Source organism: Blastomyces dermatitidis (assembly GCF_000003525.1).
Source record: "Blastomyces dermatitidis ER-3 genomic scaffold supercont1.3, whole genome shotgun sequence".
NCBI lineage: Eukaryota > Fungi > Ascomycota > Eurotiomycetes > Onygenales > Ajellomycetaceae > Blastomyces > Blastomyces dermatitidis.
In genome coordinates, this window is record NW_025544776.1 from 1193013 (window position 1) to 1217721 (window position 24709).

Consider the following 24709-nt stretch of genomic DNA (forward strand, 5'->3'; position numbering starts at 1 on the left):
TCTACCAGAGTGATTCGGATATTCCCTTGTGCAACCGACCAAAACCTAATGAAGTAACGACAACGTAAACGAAGCTTCTCAATATCCGCGCTTCAAGGAGCCTGACTACACACAGCCCACAACCTCCAACCCTCGTCTCCATGTCTCAGGAACAGCTTTAAAAAGTGAGACCTTGACACTCGTGACACTCGTGACATCCGTCAAACAAAATAAAAGAATGAAAAAGCGGGAACAAATGGCCCTTTCAAAATCGGAGGAATCCCCTTCTCAACCTCGTGCTTCCGTTTTCGCCTCGTTGCATCGCAAACCCCACCCCGACCCCAGAGGTGGCACAGATGGAGCAGCGGAAAAGGCGCTTGAGACGCGTGTCGAAGCCATAAAAGCTGCGAAACGTTACCTCCTCGAAACAATCCGGGATGACTGGTCCTACGAATACCAATCTGCTACTCCTCCTCCCAAGTCGGACCCCAACCACGTGTACGTGCCATTACAACCGCAATCATCTATTCAATGCGACACTTCAGATGGAGGAGTACAAGTACATGCGCGCCAGGTACGGGAATGGCGGGAGCGGGAACAGGATAGCTCTTGTTCGGAGAGCGGGGGAGGTGTGGGGGTATTTACGGGAATATGTCCGGGACCGTTTAATTTACTATCAGCTTCACCTAAGATGAAAGACTCTTACAGGTTTCAGTCCCCGGACGCCGTGCGGGAGAGTGTTTTGGAAAAAAAAAGGAAGCGAAGGAAGGTTGTGGAGGAAGAAGCAGCATGGAATGAAGGGTTGAGGATATGGATAGAGAGGCGGGATGCGTGGACGGGGGCTATATTGCGCAAGCCGACAGCAGTGAGTCAGAGGAGTGGATCTATTTTGGGTGCTACAGGGAGCAGTGAGGCGAGTGGTGCTGGGAGCTGTGCCAATGAGGAGAGTGAGGATGTGGATATGGCTCCTCTGGAACCTTCCGAGAAAGGGGATACTTCATCGCAACCGCTATCTTCCTCAGGCACAGATATGCAGACAGCAAAAGCTCGGATAAGTTCGCCTCCTGATTCACTAGGCAATAAGGGAATCAACGGAGCCGCCTCGCCCATCAATACCTATACCAATCCCGACTTTAACCCCAACCACCTGCGTGTTCCAGATTCTGAAGAACCCCTAATCCCCGTTGTGGAACCTCTCCTCCCAATCACAAACCCCGTTCGGGCCTCTATAAAGCCCGCCATATACCCATCCATCTACAGCAAAGTCGTCATCCAATCCCTAACACCGGCCATACCAATAAACCTCTCAGATGTTACCAAGGCCCTCGTCCAGGGCTGGAAGGCGGATGGTGAATGGCCACCAAAACCAACCGTCACCCAAGACGTATCTATCGTGAAAAAAAGGCTAGGAGGAAATAAACCTCCTCCCACCGAGGATGCAAGGAAATCCAGAGGGCTGAGTGGTTCAAGTGTTACGGGTGCCGTGAAGAAGGTTCTGGGGTTATCTGGTATCAACACTGGCCGCCGCTTCCACATTCGTGGCGGGAGCCATGTCGGTGCGGGTACCAGTGCGGGTGCGGGTTCACCGACTGCATCGGGTGTTGCGTCGAATGAAGTTGCGGAGACACATTAGTTTATGGTGAATAAAGTTGAGGCGATGAAGATATATGACGAGGACACGTGCATGTGGATTCTAGCATTGGCTGTGCGTTGTTTTTCGTTGTCTCTTTTTGAATACCTATCTGCATCCAAAACATGATTAATGATGACGACGGCGACGATGATAGTGATGATGATGAAATCATAGCGTCTTTGTACCACGTTTGACTTTGCACACTCCATATTGCATAGTGCATGGTGCGTTGGATTGGGGACATCTGTTTTCGGGTATATTGTGTTTTTCTATCTAGGTTAATATTCCATCATCTCAACTTCAAGATATCTTGTTTCTTGATCGTGGTTGCTGTGGGCGTTTAATCGTGAAGCTACAAGGGTACTGGAGAGTTATCATAGCCGTTTCACTTTGTGTATTTAACAAATACATAAAAAGCGACCGATTCCTCCTTTACCTGTAAAATTAAAAGTCATGATCTACGTTGTTTGTAGAAACAACCGAATGGCCATAATTGGTTTGCTCATCAATGTATATTACATATATATATATATATGTCTAGCTCATAATCCGTGTCGTCCTATCAATCCGATGAAAAGGAAAAATCCTAGCAGAAGCAAAAATCAAACGTACATTTCATACCCCCGCTAATCCGTATCAGCATGTACAGTACAAACTCATAAAATATCTAGTCATAAATTCATGATTGCGCTAAAAGGACGAAGAAGAAAACGCCATCAACCTCTCCATAGTCCCGAAATATATCTCAACAGTCTTGAGAAATGCCGCTCTTGCGGTGCCTACCGAGCTGCAAGCGGGATCACTGACGACAACCTCCTTTATCTGCTGAGTATGCTCAGGGCGAACGAAATATTTCCCATTATGAAACGACCAACCGTCCTGGAACCGGGATTGCAGGGCACGGGCGGCAAAGCCGCGAGCATCTGCAAAAAAATGTGGTGCGGAAGAATGATTACTTTTTTGGCCGCTTTCAGTGAGGACTAGGTCAAGCGTCTGGGGGCCAACAGCGTCCGCGGGATTTAAGAGAGTGCAGGCTGCGAAGAGCATAAACTGTTTGAAGATATCCACGTATGCGACGAGGGTGATCGCCTGGTCCGAAATTCGGTCGAGGTAGTCGATCACAGGGAGTGATGTAATTATTGTTTCGAGAACAGAAGTGACCGTAAGCAAAATATGGGGTTCGTCGAGCAGGCCAGGGTGATCTACTAAAAGACGAAGAGCATTGTCAATTGCCTCAAAGTAGCAGATCAGTGCCCCTACAAACATGGAGACGTTCTTGACATCGCATGTGTTGATGAATACAATCGAACCCATTAAAACCCGCGTTAACGACTGCAATAGAGGCCGCGCTACAATCCATGCCCCGGGAGCGATGAGACATATCTCCACATAAGCCGGGAGGATGCAACGGAGCATAAACAGACGGATAGTGGGGTGGTGGCGTTCACTGGGCTCATTGGACTCTGACATGACAGAGTAGAGTTGATCAACTAGGTACGACTGCTGGCCGTCAACCGCCGCTCGTTCAGATACATGGTGAAGAAAGGTGAAGAGTTCGTTCGCAACCTTGCTAGATGTGAGCCGAACTGCATAACCCTTCAACTTGCCGACAATATAGTTGGGATCATCCACGGGAAGGGGAAATGTGCTTGGATTTGTGAAGAAAGGATCAATCAGACATATCCTCTGTGAATGTTGCTGGAGAAATGCAACAACTCGATGTACAAAGTCGACGTATGAGGAATGCACTGAGGAATCAACATTGCCCAATTCACTATAATTTGACTTCATCTTGTTCATCAATGTTTCAATGAGCCCGCGATACCGACTTCTAGTATTTTGCATGGCATGTGCACTGAGATCTTCCGCATCCGACAGATGTTCCCGCATGTTGGAGAGAATGCACGATATAAGTGACAATCTTCTTTGAGAAAATTCCTGCAGAGTAATCTCATACCGACGCTTTAACGGATTTTTTGAGAAAGGAAGATTCTTTAGGAGCGCACTTGAGGCATCGGTGTTCATGATGGCATTAGTCAATGCATGCTGATACTTCAGCATTGACCCCCTTTCGACGATGCATTCCACCCAATGGTTCAATACCTGGTTTTCGCATTCTGTAAAAAATTCCGTGTCCTTTTCGATCATGCTTGCGAGAAAATATGGCAAAAACTTTTGTGTCTGGTTGGTGGCCCTTAATGAAGCCCAGGAGTCTTCACTGTATTGATTGACGTAGCTGCTCCATTCTCGTAAGCCGTGACTCACAAGAGTATAGGCGACCGACGACCAAGAATCAGCGACTTTAAGAAGTACCGTGTCGTCTGGAGATTGGTCTTCACCATAACAGGTGGAGAGAAAGCGAGATAACACAGGGCGAATGACGGTATTCAGATGCTCAACAGGCGGGGCTGCCCCGGGTGTTCCCCCTTCTTGCGCATACAACTCCGCTACAACCGCCCAACCCTCAAATTCCTGACTATCATCGCTTGTTTCGGTAGGTCCTGTTAATATTTTGGATTTAATGGTAGTATTTGCGTAGGCAACCATGACGTCTAGCGTCTTACATATGAGTGCATATAAGCGGGTGACCCTGGGGTTGAAAAGCTCGAGCAATCTGGCAAAAGGGAGTTTCTCCAGTAGAATTTTGGCTTGGTCAGGAGTTCGTGCCGCCTCGATTGCAATTTTCAAGTTGACCAGGGCATTGTCTAATAGGCACTCTATTGGTTTCTGGTATTCAATGACAGTCTTTTCGACGGTATGGCGAGAAAACAATGAATTTGAAGCGACTTGGGCTTCTATATCAGTTCGCGCATGGGAGTGCTGCTGCAACATGTCAACAACAAAAGAAGCATGCCAATCAGCAAAAGGTATTAATCCGGCACTGTCTTCTTCCGTAGATAATTTGAATCTAACCAGTCTCAACCAGGAATGAATGTTAATGCTGCACACCTCCTTATGAGCCGTGGCGGGATGTACAAGGTTGCGTATAGTTTCAACTCGTGGTCGACAGGTGTCAGGGGTAGCCCAGTACAGCGTACAGAGAAGGTCATGGTGGTTTCGTAGGGCGTCAAGATCCTCCAAGCGGAGAGGTTGGTCTTTTGGATACTCTCGGCCATGATTCGGTAGCAGGCGCCAGGCAAAATTTCGGAGCTTTTTCTTATCGTATAGGTCAGTCATCCTCTTGAGGCCTAGGGCTATAGTTTTGAGCAGGATATGGAAACAGCTATCCCTGGGTTCCATCTCTAGCGTTGGTTGTCGATCAAGTTCGTCTAGAAATTTTGGTGAGCCGAAGGATTGCTCTTGGTTAAGGTTGTGAAGCCAGTTCGCGGCGAAAAAATCGAAGAGGGTGTCTAGTATAATTTTGCTATGCCGCCAGCCCCAACTATCAATCAAGTAAAAACAACGGTGGAAGAGCGCTCGACAGTAATTGTTGAACGCTGGGGAAGAGCTTTTTGAAGGAAGTGCGTAAGTATCAAAAACGGGCGATACCAGACGCTTGACCGTCTGCCACTGATCGAAGGTTTCTCTAAATCGGTGCCCCGGGCGGAAAATTCCGAGCTCGTCAAATTCGTAAAGTGGAAGTGTCGTGAATACTCCGTGCCATAATTTCTCTAATTCACGGGCGTCATTGGGCAAATTTGAGCAAGATGGAGGCATAATGGCCTGCGAAAGAAGATCTTGGTTGGTACCGCAAAGCATCGGGTCTGTATAAAATATCTTCTGAACAACGAGAAATGCTTCCACGAAGGGATGATCGTCTTTGATTCCAGGCTCTCGCTTCTGCTGCCATTTAACATCCGCCAGAAACTGCTGAATAGCTGCTAATCCTGCATTGTTTAAAACGCCTCGTAGTACCCGATTTTGAATTGTCGTCATAATGCCAACGATTTCAAAATACTTGGTAGACTGAATCAGTTCATGCGAAGCAATTTGGCGTATTTGATTGGCAAATACATAAGTTAAGACTTCCAATTTCATGCGGAACTGTGTAGCTGTGGTGGAGTCGCATGGATTGACTGCGATTGAGAATTGCAACGTATCCGATACTTTTGATAGAAGAGCTGTGCATCTATCGACAAACATGCATCTATCGACTGGGTCCATAAACCATAGTTTGTCACTCACATATGCAATAATAGAACGGAAGGTATCTAACGTCCGGCTTACTCTTACAACAGAATCACGCGAGATACTCTCATTGGACCATTCGTAATTGCTGGCCGCTTCTAAAACCTTATCCAGCAAAGCACCAAGCTCCGAGGATACGGTCTCGCTCCATGGACCCCACTGGTAGCTCTGATCAGCGTGCTGTATTATAGCACGGCCACTATCATGGGCAAAGTTACGAGATGAGAGCTTCATGGAGCGCGAAAGATCACCACTCCCAATGAATGTCGATGAATGGAAAAAGGTACCAACCGGGAGGGGGAAAATGTCAAAATTGATCGTGTAGACCGCCGAGGAGGGCCTGAGACCCTTTAGAGGAGGGCATTCGCTGACTTCAATTGGTTTTACGGAAAGAGTTTCTGCCGCACCGTTATCAACACTGATGGCCTGGTGACCTTCAACACTTTCCACATTGAGATGCTGGGGAGGGCGTTTTCTTCGTTGACGAGGTCGTCGTGTCCGGCCTTGTTCGGGAGAGAGCACAACGTCATTAGGGGCGCCGGAGGGCTCATGGGATGTCGTTGAATGGGTATTTTGTGACACGACACCTGCCGTTAAAAACCTTGCCAGTGGTAAGCTGGTGTTTCTGCCCTGAACCGAAGCTGTAGTTCTGTATAGTGAGTTGAGCGTAGAAAGTGAACGTTGAAAGCCTGATGTACGGTCAAGGCTCGTCACTGAGAGGTCCAACTGTGCAGGTCTGGGTGCATTTCGCCGAAGGGATGAAATCGCATAACCGCCTTTCCGTACCGTCCAGCGCTGGCCAGCCTGGCGTCGACTGCGTGAAGGGCTTTGTGGGTTTAGACCTCCTTCCCGCGACGTTGAATGCAACTCTAAAGCAGGTTTGAGTTGGCCACCTTTAGCACTTCCGGCGTCGACATCAGTCCGAGGCGAGTGTACCGTATCCGTCCGGGCCTGATGTCCTATATTTTCATTGCGTTCGATATGGCTATGGCCCGCCACGCTGCTATTATATGACTGTCGAGGTCTCTTTGCTGTATGATTGCCTGTGATCCTACTCTGCTGAAGCGAGCCTGCCTTCCATTCTGCTAGTGATCTATTGGCATCCTCAGTGTCTTGTCTTGTTCCAAGTTTTAAATATGTCCTTGTTGGGCTTTTCCGGCCCTGATTTCGGCGGGATCGCGCTTGTCGCGCTGCTACGCGGAGAAATTGCGGCTGCTCCCGAACTGGTTGATCCTTTACGTCAGTTACATCTAATATGCCTAATCGTGGAAGCCGGAATTTCGGCGGCGCAGCTGCAACGCGTGGTCTTTTAAGGGTATCTGTTATTCTCGCTTGGTGCTGCGGGCGTTGCCTCAACATTGAGGCTACTTGAGAACGTGGGCGTTTCTCGCGGTTGAACCCTAGAGTGCGATGCTTGTCGCGTTGCTTTGCTTTCCTTGGAGCTGGCGGTAGCATGTAGTCAATACGGTTATCTTCAGGAATGTCATCAGCATCGTCTCCTGCAAATAAATCACCTGTGTCCATCAATTCTGAGAGAATTTCACCCGAGGTTTGATCAGCACGGGTTGGCTCATCGTCGGAACTTGAGTCATCAGGCATGAGGAGAGCATTCGAACGCATTCCTTGGTTATGGGTATTGCTTCTATCTCTCATTATTCTCCGGGCCACACCTTTACCGCTCTGGCGACGATTGCGTAAGTAGCTAAGTCTTGCTTTCTCGGCCGCTGCCTTCTCCCTTTCCTGTTGCTGTTTAAGGTCAAGTCGTGGCCATGAGGCCGGTAGCACCCCCTTAATTCTCCGCCTAAGCCGTTGGATTTCAAGAGTCGCATGATCTTCTGGTTCGTCCAGGTCTTCCGTTACTTCTGGTGGGTCTATTTCTTCCACATCATTAACATCTTCCATCGACGGTAGCAATTGTGACTGTGATGAGTTATTTCCCGTTTTCGAATGAGTCTCAAGATCAAGGCCCAGTGAGTCGTCTATCGATATTGCATCCAAATTTACAGTCCTTTCTGGCTTGTGTAAAATCGGACTGACTAGCGGAGAAGGGCTGCCGCCACGAGGGAACCGGAATTTGGCTGATTTCTGAAGCCCATTAACCGGTGATTCTTGTCCAAACGGGGGCGAGGACGAGGGAACATCGAAGACATCCTCAGGTTCAAGTGGCGGAGTTCCCATCAATCGATTGTCAACGACGACCTGTATTTGGTTTGGTCTAGCCGCCTGGGGCTCATTTCCACGGACCCCGCTATAAGTGCGAGATATTCTTCTACGCTTCCGGTTGGAGCCATTTGCATCACGTCTCGACAGTGGTAATTTGGTAGAGCTTGAAGGTATGGGGCCATTTCTGGAATTGCCTGTCTGAGAGGAATCTTGCAGTGGTCGTGTAGGCTGAGTTAATTTCTTTCGTTTGGATCCCGCAGACGGAGATCTAGGTGGGAACCGGAACGACGCTGCCGGGCTGCTCGATGGAGGGGCATTTTCATCCACGAACTCCTGGCCTTGAGACTCTTCCTGGCGATTAGAATCACTGTCTGCGGGTGCTATACGAATCGGGCGTATATTGTGACTTGCACACCATCTCTGGTATTCCACCTTGTCCGCTAAGTAAGGGTGGAGGTTGATGAAATTCCGACCCCGCAGCGTTCTCTTTACTCCCGGATTTCGAAAAGATGGCGGGGTTTGCGGATTCGACGGAGCGGGTGACAAAGACGAATCTTCGGTGTCATTCCCTCCATCCTCCTTCGAAATTTTGAATTGCGAGTCCTTTTTAGCTGGAGTACGTGGTCGGAAGTGTTCCTCGAATTGTAACTCATCAGGGGAGGAACTCCGGTCAGTACTTGATGGGAAACAATGAATGGCATCCGAAGAAGATGTGGTGTTTCCAGTAATGGTACTGGGTAACTCAACCCTCGAGATAAAATTACTCAAGCCATCATCATATTGGAGCGGGTCTTCGTCTAGATCATCGCCCTCAGAAGGTGCGTTACCAAATCCCTGGGTAACGATCTGAGAATCGGGATTCTCCTCCACTTGTTCTTGTGCCTGGTCTCCCAGGGGATACAGATCCTCCGTGATAAATTCCTGTCTATGCGTATTGGATTCCGTTATCTTTCCGGCCTCTTCAACCAGCCTATCCGTTTGCTGTTTCTCGAAACGTTCGCTGCAAGATACTGAGAGATCATGGAACTCCGGGCCATCTTGCACCTGATATCCGAGTTTTCCATGCGCACTCGCGTGCTCCGTAGAATGTTCATCATCCCCATGTGAACCGGGTGTCAAAGTCTCTCCGGTCCCTTCACTTAATTTATTGCTTTGCTGACTGTCGAATTCGTCTTCCTCATCCGAGTCTGGAACAAAGCCACGCTCTCGCCATAATTCCATTTGCAAGCCAACAGTGATAACCCATCGCCTTATGCTGTCATAGTAAATAATAAGTTAAATAAGCGGAATTTATGGTGTTAGGTGAATTCGAAAAGGGTTTTCGCAAGTTCGTTGGCGGCGATTGGAAACGTTGTATTCGACGCGTCGTGAAACACGCGACGGCAATCGCGATCAGTATCACGTGATGTCGGCTTGCGATTTTCTAAAATCCTAGAGCATGCAAGCAGTTTTTTTCTCCCTCCGGGATTCGCTTTCGTTAACTGATCAATTGCACAAACAATCCTTGCCTACGATGGGTCGAATGCGTGGGTTCATCCCAGTTGCCTTAGCTGTGGGTTTTGGTGTCCTCAATGGTAGGTCACTACCCACCTACCATCTTTTTCGACTTCCCACCATTAACTTTTGAAACTGTAGGATATGTGACATTCGCGCCGTCGTTTCTGAGCTTAGAGGCGGATAAAAAGCATGAGAAGGCACAGTAAGCTTTACTCTAATTGCCTCTGAATTGGCTTGCACACATAAATGCGAACTTGTGCTAAATAATGTCGATGTCAAATTATAGCGGGACGGAATCAGCAACGCCATCACAACCATCTCAACCGCTACAGCCATCCCAGCCAAAGCCAGTCGTGGACAATGTAGCCGCTATGCCTGAGGATAAAAATAGCACTGCTAAAACCGTATCGGAATCGCCCAAACAATAGCCGGAAGCTATCTCCGCAAATTTTTGAGGCGAAGTCAAAACTATACGATTACCGATCCGAAGGCTGTCGTATATTTGTGATTTACCATATCAGCAAACGGCATGATGTGAATATATCTACCCGCATAGACATTGAAAGCCAGGATCGTGCGGACGCCTGTAAACATAGGGCAATTTTCCATGCTGAGATGGACGTCACCTGCTGGTTCTACTAAGAGGTACCAAGTCGAAGGAGACAATATGACGATATTTTACCAGCTTCGGGCTGAAGGAATCTTCGTACCAGGGCCCCTTGCTCGCCTGGACCCTATATATACAGTCTCCTAGAGTTTGGGAATGATAGATATGGTATAAGCCTGGCGATGTGAAGAAAAAGAGTACAATTACTCCGTAAAGTTTTGACCGAAAGATGTTTAATTCACAAAATGGTCCAACAAAAATAGGAGCCAACGAAACTTTTGGGAAGTTTCCTCGAAGAAAATACTCAGCTGGCAGTGAGGTACAGGAAACGTCTGCATATGCATATATTTTTTATACGTCGAGATACTCAGGGGCTACTATATATTACACCTACTAATAGGGCTGTTTTTGTATGCAGAGTTTCCAATTTATACAAGCGGGGGTACTATTTTATAGCCCTATCCAACCGATATATATAAAAAATAACTCCACCCTTTTGGTAGTAATACACAATATGCCCGTATTGCCCTCGCCTCCCAATAAATATGAAAGCCATCCCGCACATTAATGAAAATAGTCCGAAATTGAAATGCACCTCTAAACGCCTCGCTGGTATAAAGGAATAACAGAGGGAAAACAAAGCCATTTTCAATGGTTTTACACCTCTTCCACAAGTCGGTGGCCCCGGCTAGGCTCAGTACGCCGATTCGTAGGCATATTTCCAAAGATCCGCCCGGCTGGTGTCCCAAACCATTCCTCCGGCACCCCAACGCGACGACCATCACGGTTAGAAACATATCGTATCATTATCGGGTCAGGCTTTTCGGGTTCCTGTGGTTCTTGGGTTCTAGGGGTTGTGTCACCAGCGGCTGCGGTTTCGGCTGCAGAGATCTTGCCCCGTCGTTTGGGGGCTTGTTTTTTGAGTAATTTGTTAATTGTATCCATCTTAATTTATTTTCAGACTTGTTAGTTATGTTCCATTTGGAATAGAGAATAGATGCGCTGGTTTCATAAAAAATAGGAGAGTTTACCTTTTCTTCCTCGTTGCGTTTTTCGCTGAGGTTTTTACGTCGTCGTGCCATTTCAGCTCGTCGCATGGCATGCTCTTCAGCAGTCAGGTGTTTCTTCACCTGCGGTTCTGTACAGTTACATAAAAGTGTCAGCATCTAGTTTGAAAACCCATAGAAGAGAATCTTGCAAGTACAAAGGGTAAATTTTCTTACCCATTGGTAATTGTAGGAAATCACCCCCAAGCTCCATACGGCCTCGTTGCCGTTTAGTCATCTTCGTTACATCGGGAGTACTTGCTCGACTGGCAGTAATAGGAGTGCCGCTGTCACTCTCTACTTCTTCTTCATCTTCTTCTTCTTCCTCGTCCTCTTCTTCTTCTATCTCCTCGTCTTCTACAAGCTCTGATGGCTCATCTGGCACGGCCGTTTCATCAGGTTCCCCATCGGCGTCGGCATCAGAATCTAATTCTGAGAGCTCTTCATCGTCATCATCATCGTCATCATCAAGGTCCATATTGGTGTCGGTATTCTTCAGCCTGCCACCTCCGGCAGGTGTAACTGTAACAGTCGGCCGTGCCGCAGCCTGTTTGGCGCTTGGGGAAATTGGAGGTGCATCATCCATGTCAACATCATCACCATCAGCGTCAGGATCAGTCTCGGCATCGGCATCGGCATCCTCATCCTCATCCTCGCTCTCATTTGGGTCTACTTCACCATCCGTCCCATCAGCATCAGATACATTCGACTCCTCCTCTCCATCTTCATTCATCGACTCGTCCAAATCCTCATCTTCGTCTGTGTCAACTTCCACCAGGGTTTTCTTCGATCGGCTATTTCTTGGTCCCGTAACAATCACCGGTTCTGTGAAAATATTGTGATGACGTTTTTCAGGCCCACTAGTGACCTCCCTGAGCTTACTCGACGGCATCTTAACTTTTAGACGAATAGATCTGTTTGTGTCTTTAGGGGGGCTGGGTGGTAAGCGTGACACAGTAACTGATGGCGAGGACGGGGTTTCGTCCACGACTCTGTGAAATCTTAAAGTAGAGTTAGAAGGAGATAATGGCATATTGGTTATAGTGGTACGAGAGCGCAGAGTGCGCTGGGAAGGCATGATGGAAGTATGCAGTAAAATCAAATGATGGCTGGGTCAAGAAGGAAGAGAGGCCTTTCAGTCATAATCCTCCAGGCGGCGGGTTGGGGTTGAGGAAGAAGCAGGGAATTGCAACAATGAAGGAGAGAAAATATTCTAAGCACAGTGCTCGGCTGACAGAGAGGGGGACGTGTTTCCAGCTGAGCACTGAGGCACAATCTGAACTGGTGCTATATAGCACACAAACACCAGCAGGGAATGTGCAGGAGGGAAAAAGTTGTAAATCAGCGAAAGGTCACATATGCAAAATATGCACCGCACTGGCCAATCTTTATGGGTGTGGATGTGTGGTACAAAGAGCGAGCGTTCCCGGATGCTGACAACCTCCCAAACGTCTTCTGGGCATGACAGTCGCTGCGCGTATCTTTTATCTTGTTTGTTACTCAAGAGCCAGCGAAGCAACAACCCCGGATCATCGTTGGGATGTTATTATATTAAGCTGGCGGCAAGATTTGTCCCAAGCCTTCCATCCAAGCAATGAACCTCGGAATTGAACTTCTTATGATGAGATAGGAAATTATAAGCGCAGACGCTGGAAGACAAAATAAAAAAACATCCGGCAGACCACCGAAACAAGTATATATGCAGTGAATCAATCAACTTCAAAATCGTAAACCTTACCTGGAAGGTTCTGATTGACTTGGGGTCGGGGCCTGCCAATCGTCGCTGCTGCTGGTGCTGGCTGTCTCCGTATTTTGGTAGTACGACGATTCACGGTCAGACTGTTGGCGAGCTCGCGTCAGAGGCCTGTCTGCCATGGAATTTCGGTCTGTCCAAGGGGCGGGTGGGATGGTCGTGGATAGCGGCTTGCCACAGCCACTACGGCGAGAAGACGTGAGTTGGTGAGAATAGCTTGCGCCAGGCGGGGACAGCCAAAACGCAAAGGAGAAACTCAAATCCTCAGCGTACCAATGACCACGATGTCGGGTTCAAAGAGCTCTTTGCTATGGGGGAATGGAAAACTCGAGGATATGTATTTGTTTGAACAGCTCATCGCGAAACTGTCTTCAACCTCGTTCGAGAGAGCTTTTTGAGGTTTGGCGAGGATGGGACGACGGTACATGGTGGCCCGCACGGAGATACTTAGCGGGCCACAGCAATCAGCTGCTACGAGAGGTATTTCCGCGTTTCGTAATGCCGTACAGCAGGTACCGCCTGTTCTCTGCAGTTGTCCGTATCTGATTTAGTTAGTTACCAATATTATGACTCAGCCAAGCCGAGGTCCATCGGGTCGGAACCTTAAATTCCCATGACAAGCGGGCAATATCAACTTCATTTCTCAGGACGACGACGGTTTCTGGAATCAGTCCTCCCTATTCTTCGCTCCGAACCTTCTTGTGCTCAACAGCTATGGGCGGCGATTCAAAGTCAAAAGCTCTGGCGATTCCAAGCTGGCAGCTTCCGCACGCGGATAGCACCACATCGAATCCTGCGACGGCGGTCAACGCTTCCAGCGAGGATAAAGAGAAGACAGAATCATCCGCAAGAGAGACTCTGATAGAACAAGCTTCCCGATTCCTGGAAGACGAATCTATACGCGATGCCCCGACCGATAAAAAGGTTTCGTTCCTCGAATCTAAAGGTTTGAACAATGAGGATATTCAAAAGTTGCTCGGTGTCTCAAGGAACCCCGAAGCTACAAGCACAGGCACAACATCGCCATCTACAGATTCCGTCAAGACCCTACTACCCTCTTCTCAGGGTCCTCAGAGCCCTCAGATAGATTCATCTAGTCCCATTTCGCCGCCATCCCCTTCAAATAACCTAAATCCGCCAACAACAGCATCAACTCCGCCCATTATAACGTACCCCGAATTCCTTTTGCACACTCAAAAACCACCCCCTCTCGTCACTTTGCAAGGTGTCTTATACACGCTCTATGGTGCTGGAGGACTTGCTGCTACATTATATGGCGCCAGTCAGTTCCTTATCAATCCAATGTTGGCAGAACTATCACGCGCCCGACACGAATTAGCGGAAACAGCCCAGCGCAACCTCTGTACTTTGAATGAAAAGCTCGAAAAGACTGTTTCCTCGATCCCGCCCATGCCCCAGAGCTCCTCGCAGCAGGATCAACAGTTAATCGATGACGATACCGTATCCAATGCCTCAGATCCAACAGAGCTGTTCCATCGAGACATAGCAACACAAACATCCCCCGAACTCTTACCTAGCGCCACTACACCAGTTATAGATCCGGAGACGGATGGCCTTTCACCCTCAGAAAAGACCGTGAATGCTCACGTCAAACGTCTTCAATCGATATCGTCACGATTAACTGATTACCTATCCGAAGAAGATACGTCTGGCATCATACACGGCAGTACGGAGAAATCTGTTGGAGAATTAAAGAACTACTTGGATGGGCTGATATATAGCAATCCTTCGGCGTATCTAGGCTCGAACCTGTATGGAATATATAATGATAATTCCGGCTCAATGAGAAGCGATGGGACTTTCGGTGGCACTAGTAAAGAGGAGGATGCGATTGCGGCTTTCAAAGCTGAGATTCGAAGTGTCAAAGGAACCTTGCTCAGTGCAAGAAATTTCCCTGCTGGTGGAGGCGTTAGATTCGCGGTTCCAGGCACAGGTGCCCGGTAGAATCTTTTCCCTTAATCCCATGTATTTCCTGTTCATTATTCCATGTCATGCTGCGTGGTTGGTCCCCCCTATTATATATCCGTTTGATAGAGCGTGTACGAACAAGATATGTATATTCCCATTGCTCAGATCCAATTCCCGCGTACTGCGCACTGTTTACTTCGGTTTTTCCCCAGCAGCTTTTAATTTTCACCATTCAGCTTGGGGGGCATTACCAATTGGGTCATTTTGAGCTATTTAGCGTAAATTTGTTTCCTTTCAATGAATAACTACTCTTGATTTTCCTAAATACATCCTCCAGTTTTCTTTTCGAATCAAACCTATGTCAGGTCATTTCATCTTCTGTCACATGATATTCTTCTTTATATGAACAGTATCGCAGCTGGCAATCTTTCAGTTTATGTTCCCGTTTTTCATCAGCAACAGGGCTGAGATGTTCAGAACAAGCAGTTACTTTTTTGGTGTTGTGCCAGATTAACTCAGCACGTTTATTATGCGTTTAGCCTTGGTTTTATCAATCGTCGTGAGGGGAGTGGTTACAACTGCTGCCACCGTGGTGGGAAGCTGATTTTCCAATCCTCCCAGCGCGAAAAGTGCTCACCCAGCCCTATCCCTTTTGCTGCGATGGATATTCACGCCCGGGTGCAAGTTTTGGGTGGAGGACCGGCTTTCAAAATATCCGTCTCATGGGAGCGGCGCTGATTTTTTGGACATCTTCCCGCACCCTGTGTTTAAGGACGTGACATGGTGATGTCGGATTGACAACGCCAAACTTGCGCCAACAACAATAGGGAGCAATAAAAAGTGAACATTGAAGGTTCCATCAACTGGCTCAATTCGCAACTGGAAGAATTTCTACTCTGCAATCCGTTAGCTTAGAATCAAATACGCTGCACTGACCCGTATCTCCAGACTCCGATTCTGCACCATCCGAGCTATTTATTAATATCCTTCTCACCAGATCCAACGCCTGACTCAATGCCAAAAGGATTTGTGGGATCTTCGCAGCTAGCTTGCACTGGACTGGATTTCTCGGGTATCAGCTTACCTTCGTGGCCTTACAGCTTTGCCTCTGGAGAAATCGTATAAAGGGATGTTATTTACCTAGCATAGGTTGCAACCCACCACTTACTGTCCACCTGAGTGCCGCTGCCTTCGTGCTGCCTTCGTGTTTCCAGTCCCTGTCAATTGGAGTTAAATCAATCACCCGCGGGGGTTCTGAGCCACAATGTGGAATTATCCCAGGGCTGCCCTCCTCGCCTTCTGGTACCTTGCCCAAGGCCTGGGGATGGCCTTCCTCGTCAAATACTCCCGTAAAGGCTCTCTCCTCCGCATCGTTGGCTTCACCTGTGTCGCTGCTGTCCAATACTTCTTTTACACTTCTTCTTTCACTCTCGGCAACAATATTCTCTACAGTGCTTCCTTAGCCTCAATGTCACCTGCTCTGTTCGCACACTGCATAAATATTCTGTTCATTAATCCCATCGATGCACAGCATGGTCTGGGGATAAGTATAGGACTAAATTTACGTGGAATCGGCACACCCTGGCTTGCAAAAAACACTCCAGAATTTCCATCCTACTATGGCGGCCGCCGCCCGGGGCGATTCATTTTCCTCCTGCGCCAGAGTGCTATCGTGATCTGGCAGTATCTGATGATTGACCTTTTAGAAGCAGCTGGTTCTGCGCAGTCTCCTGAGGAAATACAGATGGTGCAGGGTCTGGGTTCTGAATTCATGTACCTGAGTGCAACCAAGGAGCAATTGATTGCGCGCATCGCAACGAGTCTGGTTTCCAACTTCGTCATGTCCCGGATGATGGTCGATGGTGTGGCGCGGCTCCTGTCAATTATTTCTGTAGGACTTCGTATTTCAAACCCTTCGGACTGGCCGCCTTTATTTAATAGCATGTGGGATGCGTATACACTGCGGAACTACTGGGGGTACGTTCGTTATAAAGTGAATCTATACCAAATACAATATGAAAGAAAAAAAAAGAACTTGAAAAGCCCCTACCAATCCATGCTCTCCGCCATATAACGATAATGACTAACACCGCAGCTACCATTTACTATCTCCGCAGTAAATTCTGGCACCAAATGCTCCGCTGGCCCTTCACCTCCATCTCCAACTACCTAACCCGTCGCGTCCTCCGCCTTCCCCGCCCCTCCTTCCTCGAACGCTACCTAAACATCCTATTCGTCTTCTCGCTATCCGGCATCCTGCACGTACCCTTCTTAGCCGCCACCAGCATTTCCATTCTGGACTCCTGGCGCGGTTCAATGCTCTACTTTACCTCTTTCACCCTAGGTTTCATGATCGAGGATACCGCACAAGCCCTTTGGCGAAGACTGGGCGTCGAGAAATTGGGATCGCAACCTGCCAGTGCGGGCGTGACCGTTTTCAAGAGAGTCGTGGGTATGCTGTGGGTCATATCGTTCATGTGTATGACTGTGCCGTTCTTTGGGTATCCGGTCAGTCGTGTGCCGGCGGAGAGGAGGGAGCTGATACCAAGTGGATTTAGCATTGTGAGAGTGGTTGGCCCGGAGCCGGTTCTGGGGGCGGTAGGAGTTGGGGCGTTATTTTTGAAGTTTGGCTTTGGGGCGGGTTTGTAGTTGCTGCTTATTCTTTTCTTTCCTTTTCTTCGTTTTTAAGTCCTGAGTCCTAACCGGTTTGAGACATTGTGTTTACACACTTACAAGGGGTATTTAGATAGGCATCATAGAAGAGTAGCCGGCTGGATACTCTATCTTTCGCGCGCCCGAACTCCCAATGATCGTGATAAAAAGGAAAGAATAACATGAGCAAACGCTGGAAGGACCAATTTCATCCTCGCGATTTCACATTAACACAAAGTTTTTTGAGTCACATGCAGGAGACAATCTAACAAAGCCAATAAATTCAAACTGATATTAATACGTAAAGCAAAAGGGAATGAAAAGAAAGAAACAAGCTAAGAGTTACAAACGCGGTTCCTCAAGGGTCACTCGGTCCAATAACTCAATTCATAGTCTTATAACTTGGTTCCCCTATCTCCTGTGCTAGTTTATTGTTCTGATGTTGTACTTCCGACAACACAGGAGAAAGAAATTTATAAGAAAGGGAAAAAAAAAAACCGGAAAACTGCTATATAAATGCTAAATTCATGGCGTCGCCCTGCTCATGCCAATCAACCGTTTCACACCAACCTAAAATGAAAGAGTTGTTAGCCACATCTATCCAAAAGATAGCACGAAGTACCACCCAAAACTTTCCCGAATCACAAGTAGAAAAATAGTAAAAAAATAAAAACAAGGGATGGGGCAACTCACCATCCAATTCCCACACTCATCATTCCGATTCGTGAAAATATCCAAATGGATGGCCTGCGCCGTATCGTAATCGCGCGCCTGAATCGCTCGCGCAAGCTCAGCCATACTCTCCACCGTAGCAGGCTTAAGCAGATCCTCATTGTTCAGATGATCAAAGAGGATATTCAGCCGTCGCTCCGCATCGTTGACCTGCGCCTTGAACGAGGTTGGTGCACGCGCTTTGACTCGCTGCATGTCTGCGGAGAGGATTTCGAAGATTGGTTGCGCGTTGGCGGGGATGTGGGTGCGGTCGCCCGGTGCTGGTTGCAGGTTTATGCGCGTTAGTTTTGATGTATAATATGATGACACTTTGTTTATAGTGGTTGCGGGAATATGTTAACTTACGATATTTAGCAGCTGGGGCTGGCTTCCTTTGCGATTGAGCAGTTCCTGGGCGTGAAGCCGGTGCAGAACCTGGATGTGGAGGCTCTGGTCTTCCGGCTGCAGGGGCGCTAGGTGGCGCATACGGGCCCTGCGCGGGTGCGGGAGGATGATGGTACGCATGTGGGGACGGAACTGGCGCAGGTGCAGGGGCTCCAGTGGGGGGTGGGGCCACCGCCGGCCGAGGAGGTTGAGGAGCAGATGGTTGCGCCGCGGGGCTTGGAGCGTATCGATTGGAGGGTGGTGGTCCGGATGGGGGCGCATTATAGGGTGAAGGCCCGCGAGGGATTTGAGGAGCGATCATCGCTGGCCCAGGTGGAAGGTGTTGGGTAGTCGGGGTATATGCACTTGAAGTTGATGGAGGTCTTTCAGGTGCTTGGAATCCATGCGGCTGGCCCACTGCTGGAGGTGGTGTCATTCGGGGTGGAGCAGCTGGGCCTCTAGGAGGAGGTGGGATTGCCATCGAAGTTGATTGTCTAGGGGGAGGGGGCGGGTGGGGAGACATTGCGTGCGGGGATTGCGAGGGTTGTGGTGGCTGTTGGTTGGGGAAAGGTGAGCTGATGGCACCAGCACCTGCGCTAGGGGTACCGCGTCGTGGAGTCGGGGCTTTGGCAAACCCTTCAGGTAAATCATTCCAAGCAGGCAGATTCGTAGCATAGGTATAAGATGTAACCGTTGATGGTGATTGATTTACAGCCCGGGGAGGTGGTGCGATGTTAGATTGCGGTGCACTTCCAAATGCTTGTGGTGGTGGTCCAACAGGCCCTGATGGCTGTCGTTGTTGCGGCGGTTGATAGCCTGCTGGAGCATATGGATTGCTGGCTTGCATGGGAGCTGGCGGTGCGTAAGGGTTGTTTACTTGGGTCATGGTTGCGCTTGGGTTGTATATTCCCTGCGGAACATTGGGCTGCGGGAGCGGTTTCGGAGTTAACCGGGAAGTGCTAGCAGTATGCGCAGGAATTGCTCTCGCGGTCACTTTCTGGGTAGCAAGCTTGATACGATTTCTTGCGACCTCCGCGGCAGGATGGGCTTGTGGTAGTAGGTCGAGATACCGCTTTGCAATGTCCAGTTGTCCATGGGTGGCAGCAACATCAGCATATTCAAGATACTTGTCATAGAGAAGGCTAAGCTTCCAATCTGCTGGCTTTTGCTTTTCCGTATCCTCAAACTTCGTGACATGGCGGAACACAGTCACCTTCTCGATCAGGCTCTGCAGGGCCCGGACATGAATCGAGAAAGTCGTCTCATTGTCAGCGGCTTCTTGGATGCTCTTGTTCTCGTTCTCTTGCAGTTCATCAATCCAGATACCCACGACTTTCTCCAACTTTGAGCTGACCAAGAAGCAGAAAGCCGCATTTTTACGTCCTTCCTTGTCATCTTGGGCTTTGGCCTGTTCTTCGAGCCTGTCTCCTAGCGTTTCGCAGAGATCGGAGAATTCCTCATTGGTCGCAAATGTGCAGAGAGTAGCAATAGCTTCTTTCCAGTTTGCAAGGTCTGCATTATGAACAACGTCCCACAGGTTTTTGCCAACGATAGACGCCAGTAATCTGAGATAGTTCGGTCCTTCTGCTTGCTTTTGGAAGTAGGCTTCCTGGGCCTTGTCGATGCACTTTTGGCCTCCGCATATCGCAACCATAAAGGCATCAGACATCCGGTCTTCCTGGAGACATATGTCAAGCGCCTTCTCAAAGTCTCCGAGAAGCAGTGCTCGAGTTATCCCCCTGTCCGCCTCGGATTCCGACCCAGTATAGATCTGGAAGGGATTATTGGTCTTGGCGCCTTTAGACGCAGAGAGGTCGGTGAGGAAGTTATCGCCATCGGTATGCGTATCGAAAATCGAAGATAACCGCTTATGTTTCCGGACTCCCGGTCCGCGAGAATCTGATTGCGGCACCCCATTAACCCCCTCCCCGTCACTCCTCTCTAGTCCAAGTTTCGAGAGGCTGTCAGCCGCTTCATCAACTTCGCTCGAGAAACCCAAGTAATTAATGACCTGCTTTTTCGGGTCGTCAGATATCAATGTTTCAATAACCTTCCAATCAGCCCTGTCCGAATCACCCTGGGCATTTTCAATTCTGGTTTCACATATTTTACGTAGATCGCCGACTTTAAGAGCTTCCTCAAAGGTTTGGGTAGCGCTGCTGAGAGTTGAATCTATTTCGAATGGGGTGATTCTGACTTTCGAAGCGCGGGAGCCAGGCTTTCCAGGATCAGTCAATCCAACCGAGATAACTCTACCACCAAAGCCAAACGAAACACTAGCAGGTCTTTGCAACCATTTGGGGGGCGTTGGCAGCGAAAACGTAGAAGCCTGTGGTTGCGACTGAGCCTTTGCGAAGAAGTCTTCGTCGTCGGCAGGCTGGGCTTGGCTTGCCCCAGCTTGCGCAATTGCATCGCTCTTGGTATTCTGGATGGTTTGAATGGAAATTCTACCATCAAACGAAGCCGTAGCAAACATGTTCGGATTGTGTGGGTTCCATCGTGTCTGGAAAGTCCAGTTCGTCACGACGGGGAATTCACCGTACTGAACACCAGTCTGAGGATTCCAGCAAATGGTCCGATTGTCCTTGCCGCAGGACAAGAGCAGGTCTGGATCCTGGGCACACCACGAAAGCGATAACACTCCAGACTCATGGCCTTTCAACACCTATTGCAAGTTAGTTACTCTCCGCAAGGAAGTGGGGGCTCATTTGGAGCTTACTCTTTCAGGGGCGTTAGAATTACGCAAGTCCCAAACTAAAATTAAAGGATCCGTCTCCAATGGAATTGACGTGATAAGTTTCGTTGGCTAGTTAAGACAAAAGTTAGCAAATATATGCGCATCTCAGAAAGTGAGGGGCCACAGTATATGTACCTTTTCCGGATCCCACGCAACAGCACTAACAGCCTTCCGCCCAAGATTATTCAAGGTCAGACTCTCCTTCTTGGTCTTGACATCCCACACTGTAACAAAGCCTGCGCTGCTTCCGGTAACTAAAATATGCGGCACTTTCTTGTTCCAGTCGAGACACTCAATATCGTCTTGTCTCGCAGCGACGTTCCCTAGTCGGAACGGATGATCGATATTGTTCAAGTCCGAGATAAAAAGCTGTTGTATATAGGGAATTAGACCTTGCACCAATCGAGACACCACAGTAAAGAAACAGAGATTTAATGTACGAACCTCTCCCTTGCTTCCACCAGTAGCTAAAAGGTTCGAGTGTCGCGGATTGAATTGTAGGGTTTTCACGGGACCGGAGTGTTGGGAGGACCTCGTTACCAGGGGGTCACTTGGTCAGATTAGTATGAGAATACCCGAAATGCGTTACAGTCACTTGAAGAAAGTATAATTCGAGACAAACACACCTCGCTCCGCTCAACAGCTTATCAGCATTCCACAGATCCAACGACCCATTCTCCAAGGCACCTGCGATGATACCTCTAGAACTGTCGTCCGAGTCCGTCCACGCAAGATCATGAAATCTAAGTATTTTAAACCAATTAGTCCACCAGTTCTTAGAAAGAAAAAAATCAAGGAAAAAACCATTTCCTATCTCCCTATTTTGCACAAGAGTTAAAGGAAAACCGTACCCAGACTCCGTGCTAAGTTTCGCAGCCGGCTGTAACTCCGCCGCGCCTCCCTCCCGGTCCAAAGCCAGGTCCCAAAGTTCAAGGTCGGTCTCATTGGAGAAGTCCGCATCGACAGCACCGGCGCGTGTTCCAGTAGCGATGTATGGGGAGGCGGAACCGGGGGACCAAGCAAAGGCCGCTGTGCGGGGTATTTCCCTTAAACGCACCATGATGTGAGGGTGGTGGTGGACGGGGACAGGAGAAAGGGGTTTAAGCAGGACTCGGACGGGCACCCCACAGTTATGCTTGCCCAGGGGACGGGAATAGGCAATGTATATAGATGACAAAATTGAGGATCGGAGGTGGAGGTCCAGGGATAAGAAGAGAATAGGGAGCCCTAGTCAGAGGAGCAGGCTTGTTGTCGACTTAGTCCTTCAATCTCCGTGTCTGGTCTGCTCAGGATGATATTGATCCAGGTGTCCTTCTCACAGGCGCTCCACCAGCCACAGTATATCCTTGGCACGATTTTGTGCCACAGTTATGCGCCACGTGACATTCCACTGGATGGGGGAGTATCAAAAACGGGCGGGCATTGAAAGGGTAACGAGGAGAAAGACCTCTTTACTTTTCCATATTTACCCTCCAAAACCAAACATTCACAAAATGTCCCTTCTCTAGGAAATATTTGCCCGAATGAAACGTACAAACTACAAATCTATATGGATACAATAATCTAAGGGCGCGATTCCCCCATTCCACCCCTCGTCCATCAGTCCAGCTACTACCCCCTCCTGCAAAAATGTCTGAAACTGCAAGATTAAAAAGCACAATCTACGTCGGCGGGCTCGACCAAAGCGTTACAGTTCGCACTCTAACAGAAGCCTTCCTCCCCTTCGGCGAAATAGCCGATATCTCTCTCCCGAAACCGGAGATCCCCTCCTCGACCGATCTACACCGCGGCTTCGGATATGTCGAGTTTGAAGAAGCCCAGGATGCTAAAGAGGCCATTGACAACATGGACCAGAGCGAGCTGTACGGGCGCATAATAAAAGTCGCTGCTGCGAAGCCGCAGAAGGACAGCAATGAGGGACTGGGGAGTAAAACTGCTATTTGGCAACAGGTGGGTTTCTTGCATATTTACATTCTTTTATTATTATTATTGTTGTTGTTGTTGTTGTTTTTTTATACGCATGTATGTATATTCTAACGCTGGTTATCAGGAGGGCTATTTGGCCCAACATGCGGTTAGCGAAGAGGACAAACTCCCTGCTGAGCAAGGCGGAGCGGAGTCGAGTAACAACAGACCAGAAGATCCCATGCAAGGCCTGGAGGGACTGGACGTTGCCGGCCCAAAGCCCGAATGATAAAAAATAATGATAACGAAATGTTTTACTGTATGCGTTTATGAATTGACCGGTTACGACAAATACACGGGAAACGCGGGAGCACAACAAATGAGAAATTTATTTCAAAGAAAAAAAAAAAAAAAAAAAAAAAAAAAAAAAAAAATTGAGGATGTTGCTTTCTGGCTGTTATTTTCGGGTGTGAATGGATGGGAATGGTGAAAGCGCACACAATTTCCAGACAGGATAGATAAAAAAAAAGGATTTATATACAGGGGCCAAATTTCCTCCACACATGCATACACATACATGCCACGCGCACGGGTCTAACAATACAAATTAGAGAATCGGAAGACTCCTCCCAATCATCCTCCTCTGCCCCAGACAAACCCTTGCTTCCACAATTTATACCATTATTGGTAGTCTTTTTTCTTTTTTTCTTTTTCTCTCTTCGTTATACGCCAGACCTACTAGCAAGCCGTCCGTTGCAAATTTCCCGTTCTAGTGCTAGGCGTCTTCGGGCTTGGGTCGCGAGAGACGGAGGGTCTTGTCAGTTCTGAATTTTTTAATGATGGAGTACGCTCCGGCACCGAGGGCGACGCTGTGTGTCAAGTCGTATGGGTTAGTACTTTGTTTTGTTTGGGAAACGGTTTATCATTTTTCTCCATTTCGTAATCCTTCTCCTAGTCCGGCATTTTTGGGGCGGGTGGCGGTATTCCGGTTTATTTTTGTTTTGGCTTTTCTTTATTGCGGGGTGAGGGTGATATTATCTTACAGAAGGACGGCGCCTATAGAGATGGAATGCAAATCATCGGATTTAGTATAAGTGCAATAATATACGAGGATTCAAAACGTATTTATTTCCATTGGTTTGAGTACATACCCAGAGGGAGCAATTCCGGGGGAATCTTCTTCAGGGTTCGCAGGCGCTGCGAGACGGTATGAGCTATGTGAGCAATTACATCAGCATATTTCCTCGTTTCCTCTTTTTTTATATATACGGATTCTCATTGCAGGCTCCTAGGGGAGGAGGGCGGGCATTAAATACCGCTCAGGTCTTCCTTCTATATCGCACTCTAAGTTAGCAAAGTTCCATGGCAGATATGATGTGTGGTGGTTGAGGTATCAGGTATGAATTGACTGACAGGCAAGGGAGCCAGTCGCGGCCGGGTGAGCTGCATTCTCAGCGGGCGAGTCGCGAACATGATGACTGGGTAATCACAGGCGAAGAGCGTCTGTTGCAGGTGGGAAACTGTCGTAGCTGTCGTGAATTGAAGCTGGCAGAAAACAGAGGCAAAAGCGAGAGTGAAGTTCCCT

At 48.4% G+C, this 24709-nt stretch overlaps 8 protein-coding genes across 8 annotated transcripts; 5 read left to right on the plus strand and 3 right to left on the minus strand.

Moving 5' to 3' along the window:
* The first annotated feature begins 8 nt into the window (after window positions 1-8).
* BDCG_02707 (uncharacterized protein) lies at window positions 9-2155 on the plus strand. Its single transcript, XM_045418260.1, has one exon. The coding sequence runs from the start codon at window positions 218-220 to the stop codon at window positions 1610-1612; it is 1395 nt and encodes a 464-aa protein (XP_045274882.1). The 5' UTR covers window positions 9-217; the 3' UTR covers window positions 1613-2155.
* Window positions 2075-9228, minus strand: BDCG_02708 (uncharacterized protein). The gene has a single exon (XM_045418261.1). It carries the CDS (start codon window positions 9122-9124, stop codon window positions 2303-2305), a length of 6822 nt encoding a protein of 2273 aa, XP_045274883.1. The 5' UTR covers window positions 9125-9228; the 3' UTR covers window positions 2075-2302.
* BDCG_02709 (uncharacterized protein) lies at window positions 6597-11009 on the plus strand. Its single transcript, XM_045418262.1, has 5 exons — window positions 6597-7710; window positions 7789-8073; window positions 8164-9477; window positions 9539-9602; window positions 9687-11009. Exons 3-5 carry the CDS (start codon window positions 9342-9344, stop codon window positions 9826-9828), a joined length of 342 nt encoding a protein of 113 aa, XP_045274884.1. The 5' UTR covers window positions 6597-7710; window positions 7789-8073; window positions 8164-9341; the 3' UTR covers window positions 9829-11009.
* On the minus strand, window positions 9945-13324 carry BDCG_02710 (uncharacterized protein). The gene is made up of 4 exons (XM_045418263.1): window positions 12792-13324; window positions 11231-12054; window positions 11039-11145; window positions 9945-10952 (listed from the first exon to the last, which is right to left on the minus strand). The coding sequence occupies exons 1-4, from the start codon at window positions 12926-12928 to the stop codon at window positions 10665-10667; spliced, it is 1356 nt and encodes a 451-aa protein (XP_045274885.1). The 5' UTR covers window positions 12929-13324; the 3' UTR covers window positions 9945-10664.
* On the plus strand, window positions 13268-15826 carry BDCG_02711 (peroxin 14/17). The gene has a single exon (XM_045418264.1). It carries the CDS (start codon window positions 13521-13523, stop codon window positions 14769-14771), a length of 1251 nt encoding a protein of 416 aa, XP_045274886.1. The 5' UTR covers window positions 13268-13520; the 3' UTR covers window positions 14772-15826.
* On the minus strand, window positions 15464-22527 carry BDCG_02713 (protein transporter SEC31). Its single transcript, XM_045418266.1, has 9 exons — window positions 22071-22527; window positions 21846-21962; window positions 21664-21769; window positions 21355-21588; window positions 21202-21288; window positions 18465-21147; window positions 18081-18379; window positions 15820-17957; window positions 15464-15631 (listed from the first exon to the last, which is right to left on the minus strand). The coding sequence occupies exons 1-8, from the start codon at window positions 22277-22279 to the stop codon at window positions 17913-17915; spliced, it is 3780 nt and encodes a 1259-aa protein (XP_045274888.1). The 5' UTR covers window positions 22280-22527; the 3' UTR covers window positions 15464-15631; window positions 15820-17912.
* BDCG_02712 (TRI7 protein) lies at window positions 15917-17788 on the plus strand. Its single transcript, XM_045418265.1, has 2 exons — window positions 15917-16712; window positions 16853-17788. The coding sequence occupies exons 1-2, from the start codon at window positions 16000-16002 to the stop codon at window positions 17382-17384; spliced, it is 1245 nt and encodes a 414-aa protein (XP_045274887.1). The 5' UTR covers window positions 15917-15999; the 3' UTR covers window positions 17385-17788.
* Window positions 21845-24332, plus strand: BDCG_02714 (peptidylprolyl isomerase). The gene is made up of 2 exons (XM_045418267.1): window positions 21845-23169; window positions 23270-24332. Exons 1-2 carry the CDS (start codon window positions 22849-22851, stop codon window positions 23411-23413), a joined length of 465 nt encoding a protein of 154 aa, XP_045274889.1. The 5' UTR covers window positions 21845-22848; the 3' UTR covers window positions 23414-24332.
* The last annotated feature ends 377 nt before the right edge of the window (window positions 24333-24709 follow it).

What these genes read in the sequence shown, in the direction of transcription:
- BDCG_02707 (XM_045418260.1), top strand. Translation starts at nt 218, where the DNA reads ATGAAAAAGCGGGAACAAATGGCCCTTTCAAAATCGGAGGAATCCCCT.
- BDCG_02708 (XM_045418261.1), bottom strand. Translation starts at nt 9,124, where the DNA reads ATGGAATTATGGCGAGAGCGTGGCTTTGTTCCAGACTCGGATGAGGAA.
- BDCG_02709 (XM_045418262.1), top strand. Translation starts at nt 9,342, where the DNA reads ATGCAAGCAGTTTTTTTCTCCCTCCGGGATTCGCTTTCGTTAACTGAT. An exon ending in GGGTTTTGGTGTCCTCAATG is followed by an intron (nt 9,478 to 9,538) that starts GTAGGTCACTAC and finishes TTGAAACTGTAG; the next exon opens with GATATGTGACATTCGCGCCG. An exon ending in AAAAAGCATGAGAAGGCACA is followed by an intron (nt 9,603 to 9,686) that starts GTAAGCTTTACT and finishes GTCAAATTATAG; the next exon opens with CGGGACGGAATCAGCAACGC.
- BDCG_02710 (XM_045418263.1), bottom strand. Translation starts at nt 12,928, where the DNA reads ATGGCAGACAGGCCTCTGACGCGAGCTCGCCAACAGTCTGACCGTGAA. An exon ending in AGTCAATCAGAACCTTCCAG is followed by an intron (nt 12,055 to 12,791) that starts GTAAGGTTTACG and finishes CTCTACTTTAAG; the next exon opens with ATTTCACAGAGTCGTGGACG. An exon ending in TTTCCTACAATTACCAATGG is followed by an intron (nt 11,146 to 11,230) that starts GTAAGAAAATTT and finishes GTAACTGTACAG; the next exon opens with AACCGCAGGTGAAGAAACAC.
- BDCG_02711 (XM_045418264.1), top strand. Translation starts at nt 13,521, where the DNA reads ATGGGCGGCGATTCAAAGTCAAAAGCTCTGGCGATTCCAAGCTGGCAG.
- BDCG_02712 (XM_045418265.1), top strand. Translation starts at nt 16,000, where the DNA reads ATGTGGAATTATCCCAGGGCTGCCCTCCTCGCCTTCTGGTACCTTGCC. An exon ending in ACACTGCGGAACTACTGGGG is followed by an intron (nt 16,713 to 16,852) that starts GTACGTTCGTTA and finishes CTATCTCCGCAG; the next exon opens with TAAATTCTGGCACCAAATGC.
- BDCG_02713 (XM_045418266.1), bottom strand. Translation starts at nt 22,279, where the DNA reads ATGGTGCGTTTAAGGGAAATACCCCGCACAGCGGCCTTTGCTTGGTCC. An exon ending in TTGCGTGGGATCCGGAAAAG is followed by an intron (nt 21,289 to 21,354) that starts GTACATATACTG and finishes TGTCTTAACTAG; the next exon opens with CCAACGAAACTTATCACGTC. An exon ending in ATTCTAACGCCCCTGAAAGA is followed by an intron (nt 21,148 to 21,201) that starts GTAAGCTCCAAA and finishes AACTTGCAATAG; the next exon opens with GTGTTGAAAGGCCATGAGTC.
- BDCG_02714 (XM_045418267.1), top strand. Translation starts at nt 22,849, where the DNA reads ATGTCTGAAACTGCAAGATTAAAAAGCACAATCTACGTCGGCGGGCTC. An exon ending in AAACTGCTATTTGGCAACAG is followed by an intron (nt 23,170 to 23,269) that starts GTGGGTTTCTTG and finishes GCTGGTTATCAG; the next exon opens with GAGGGCTATTTGGCCCAACA.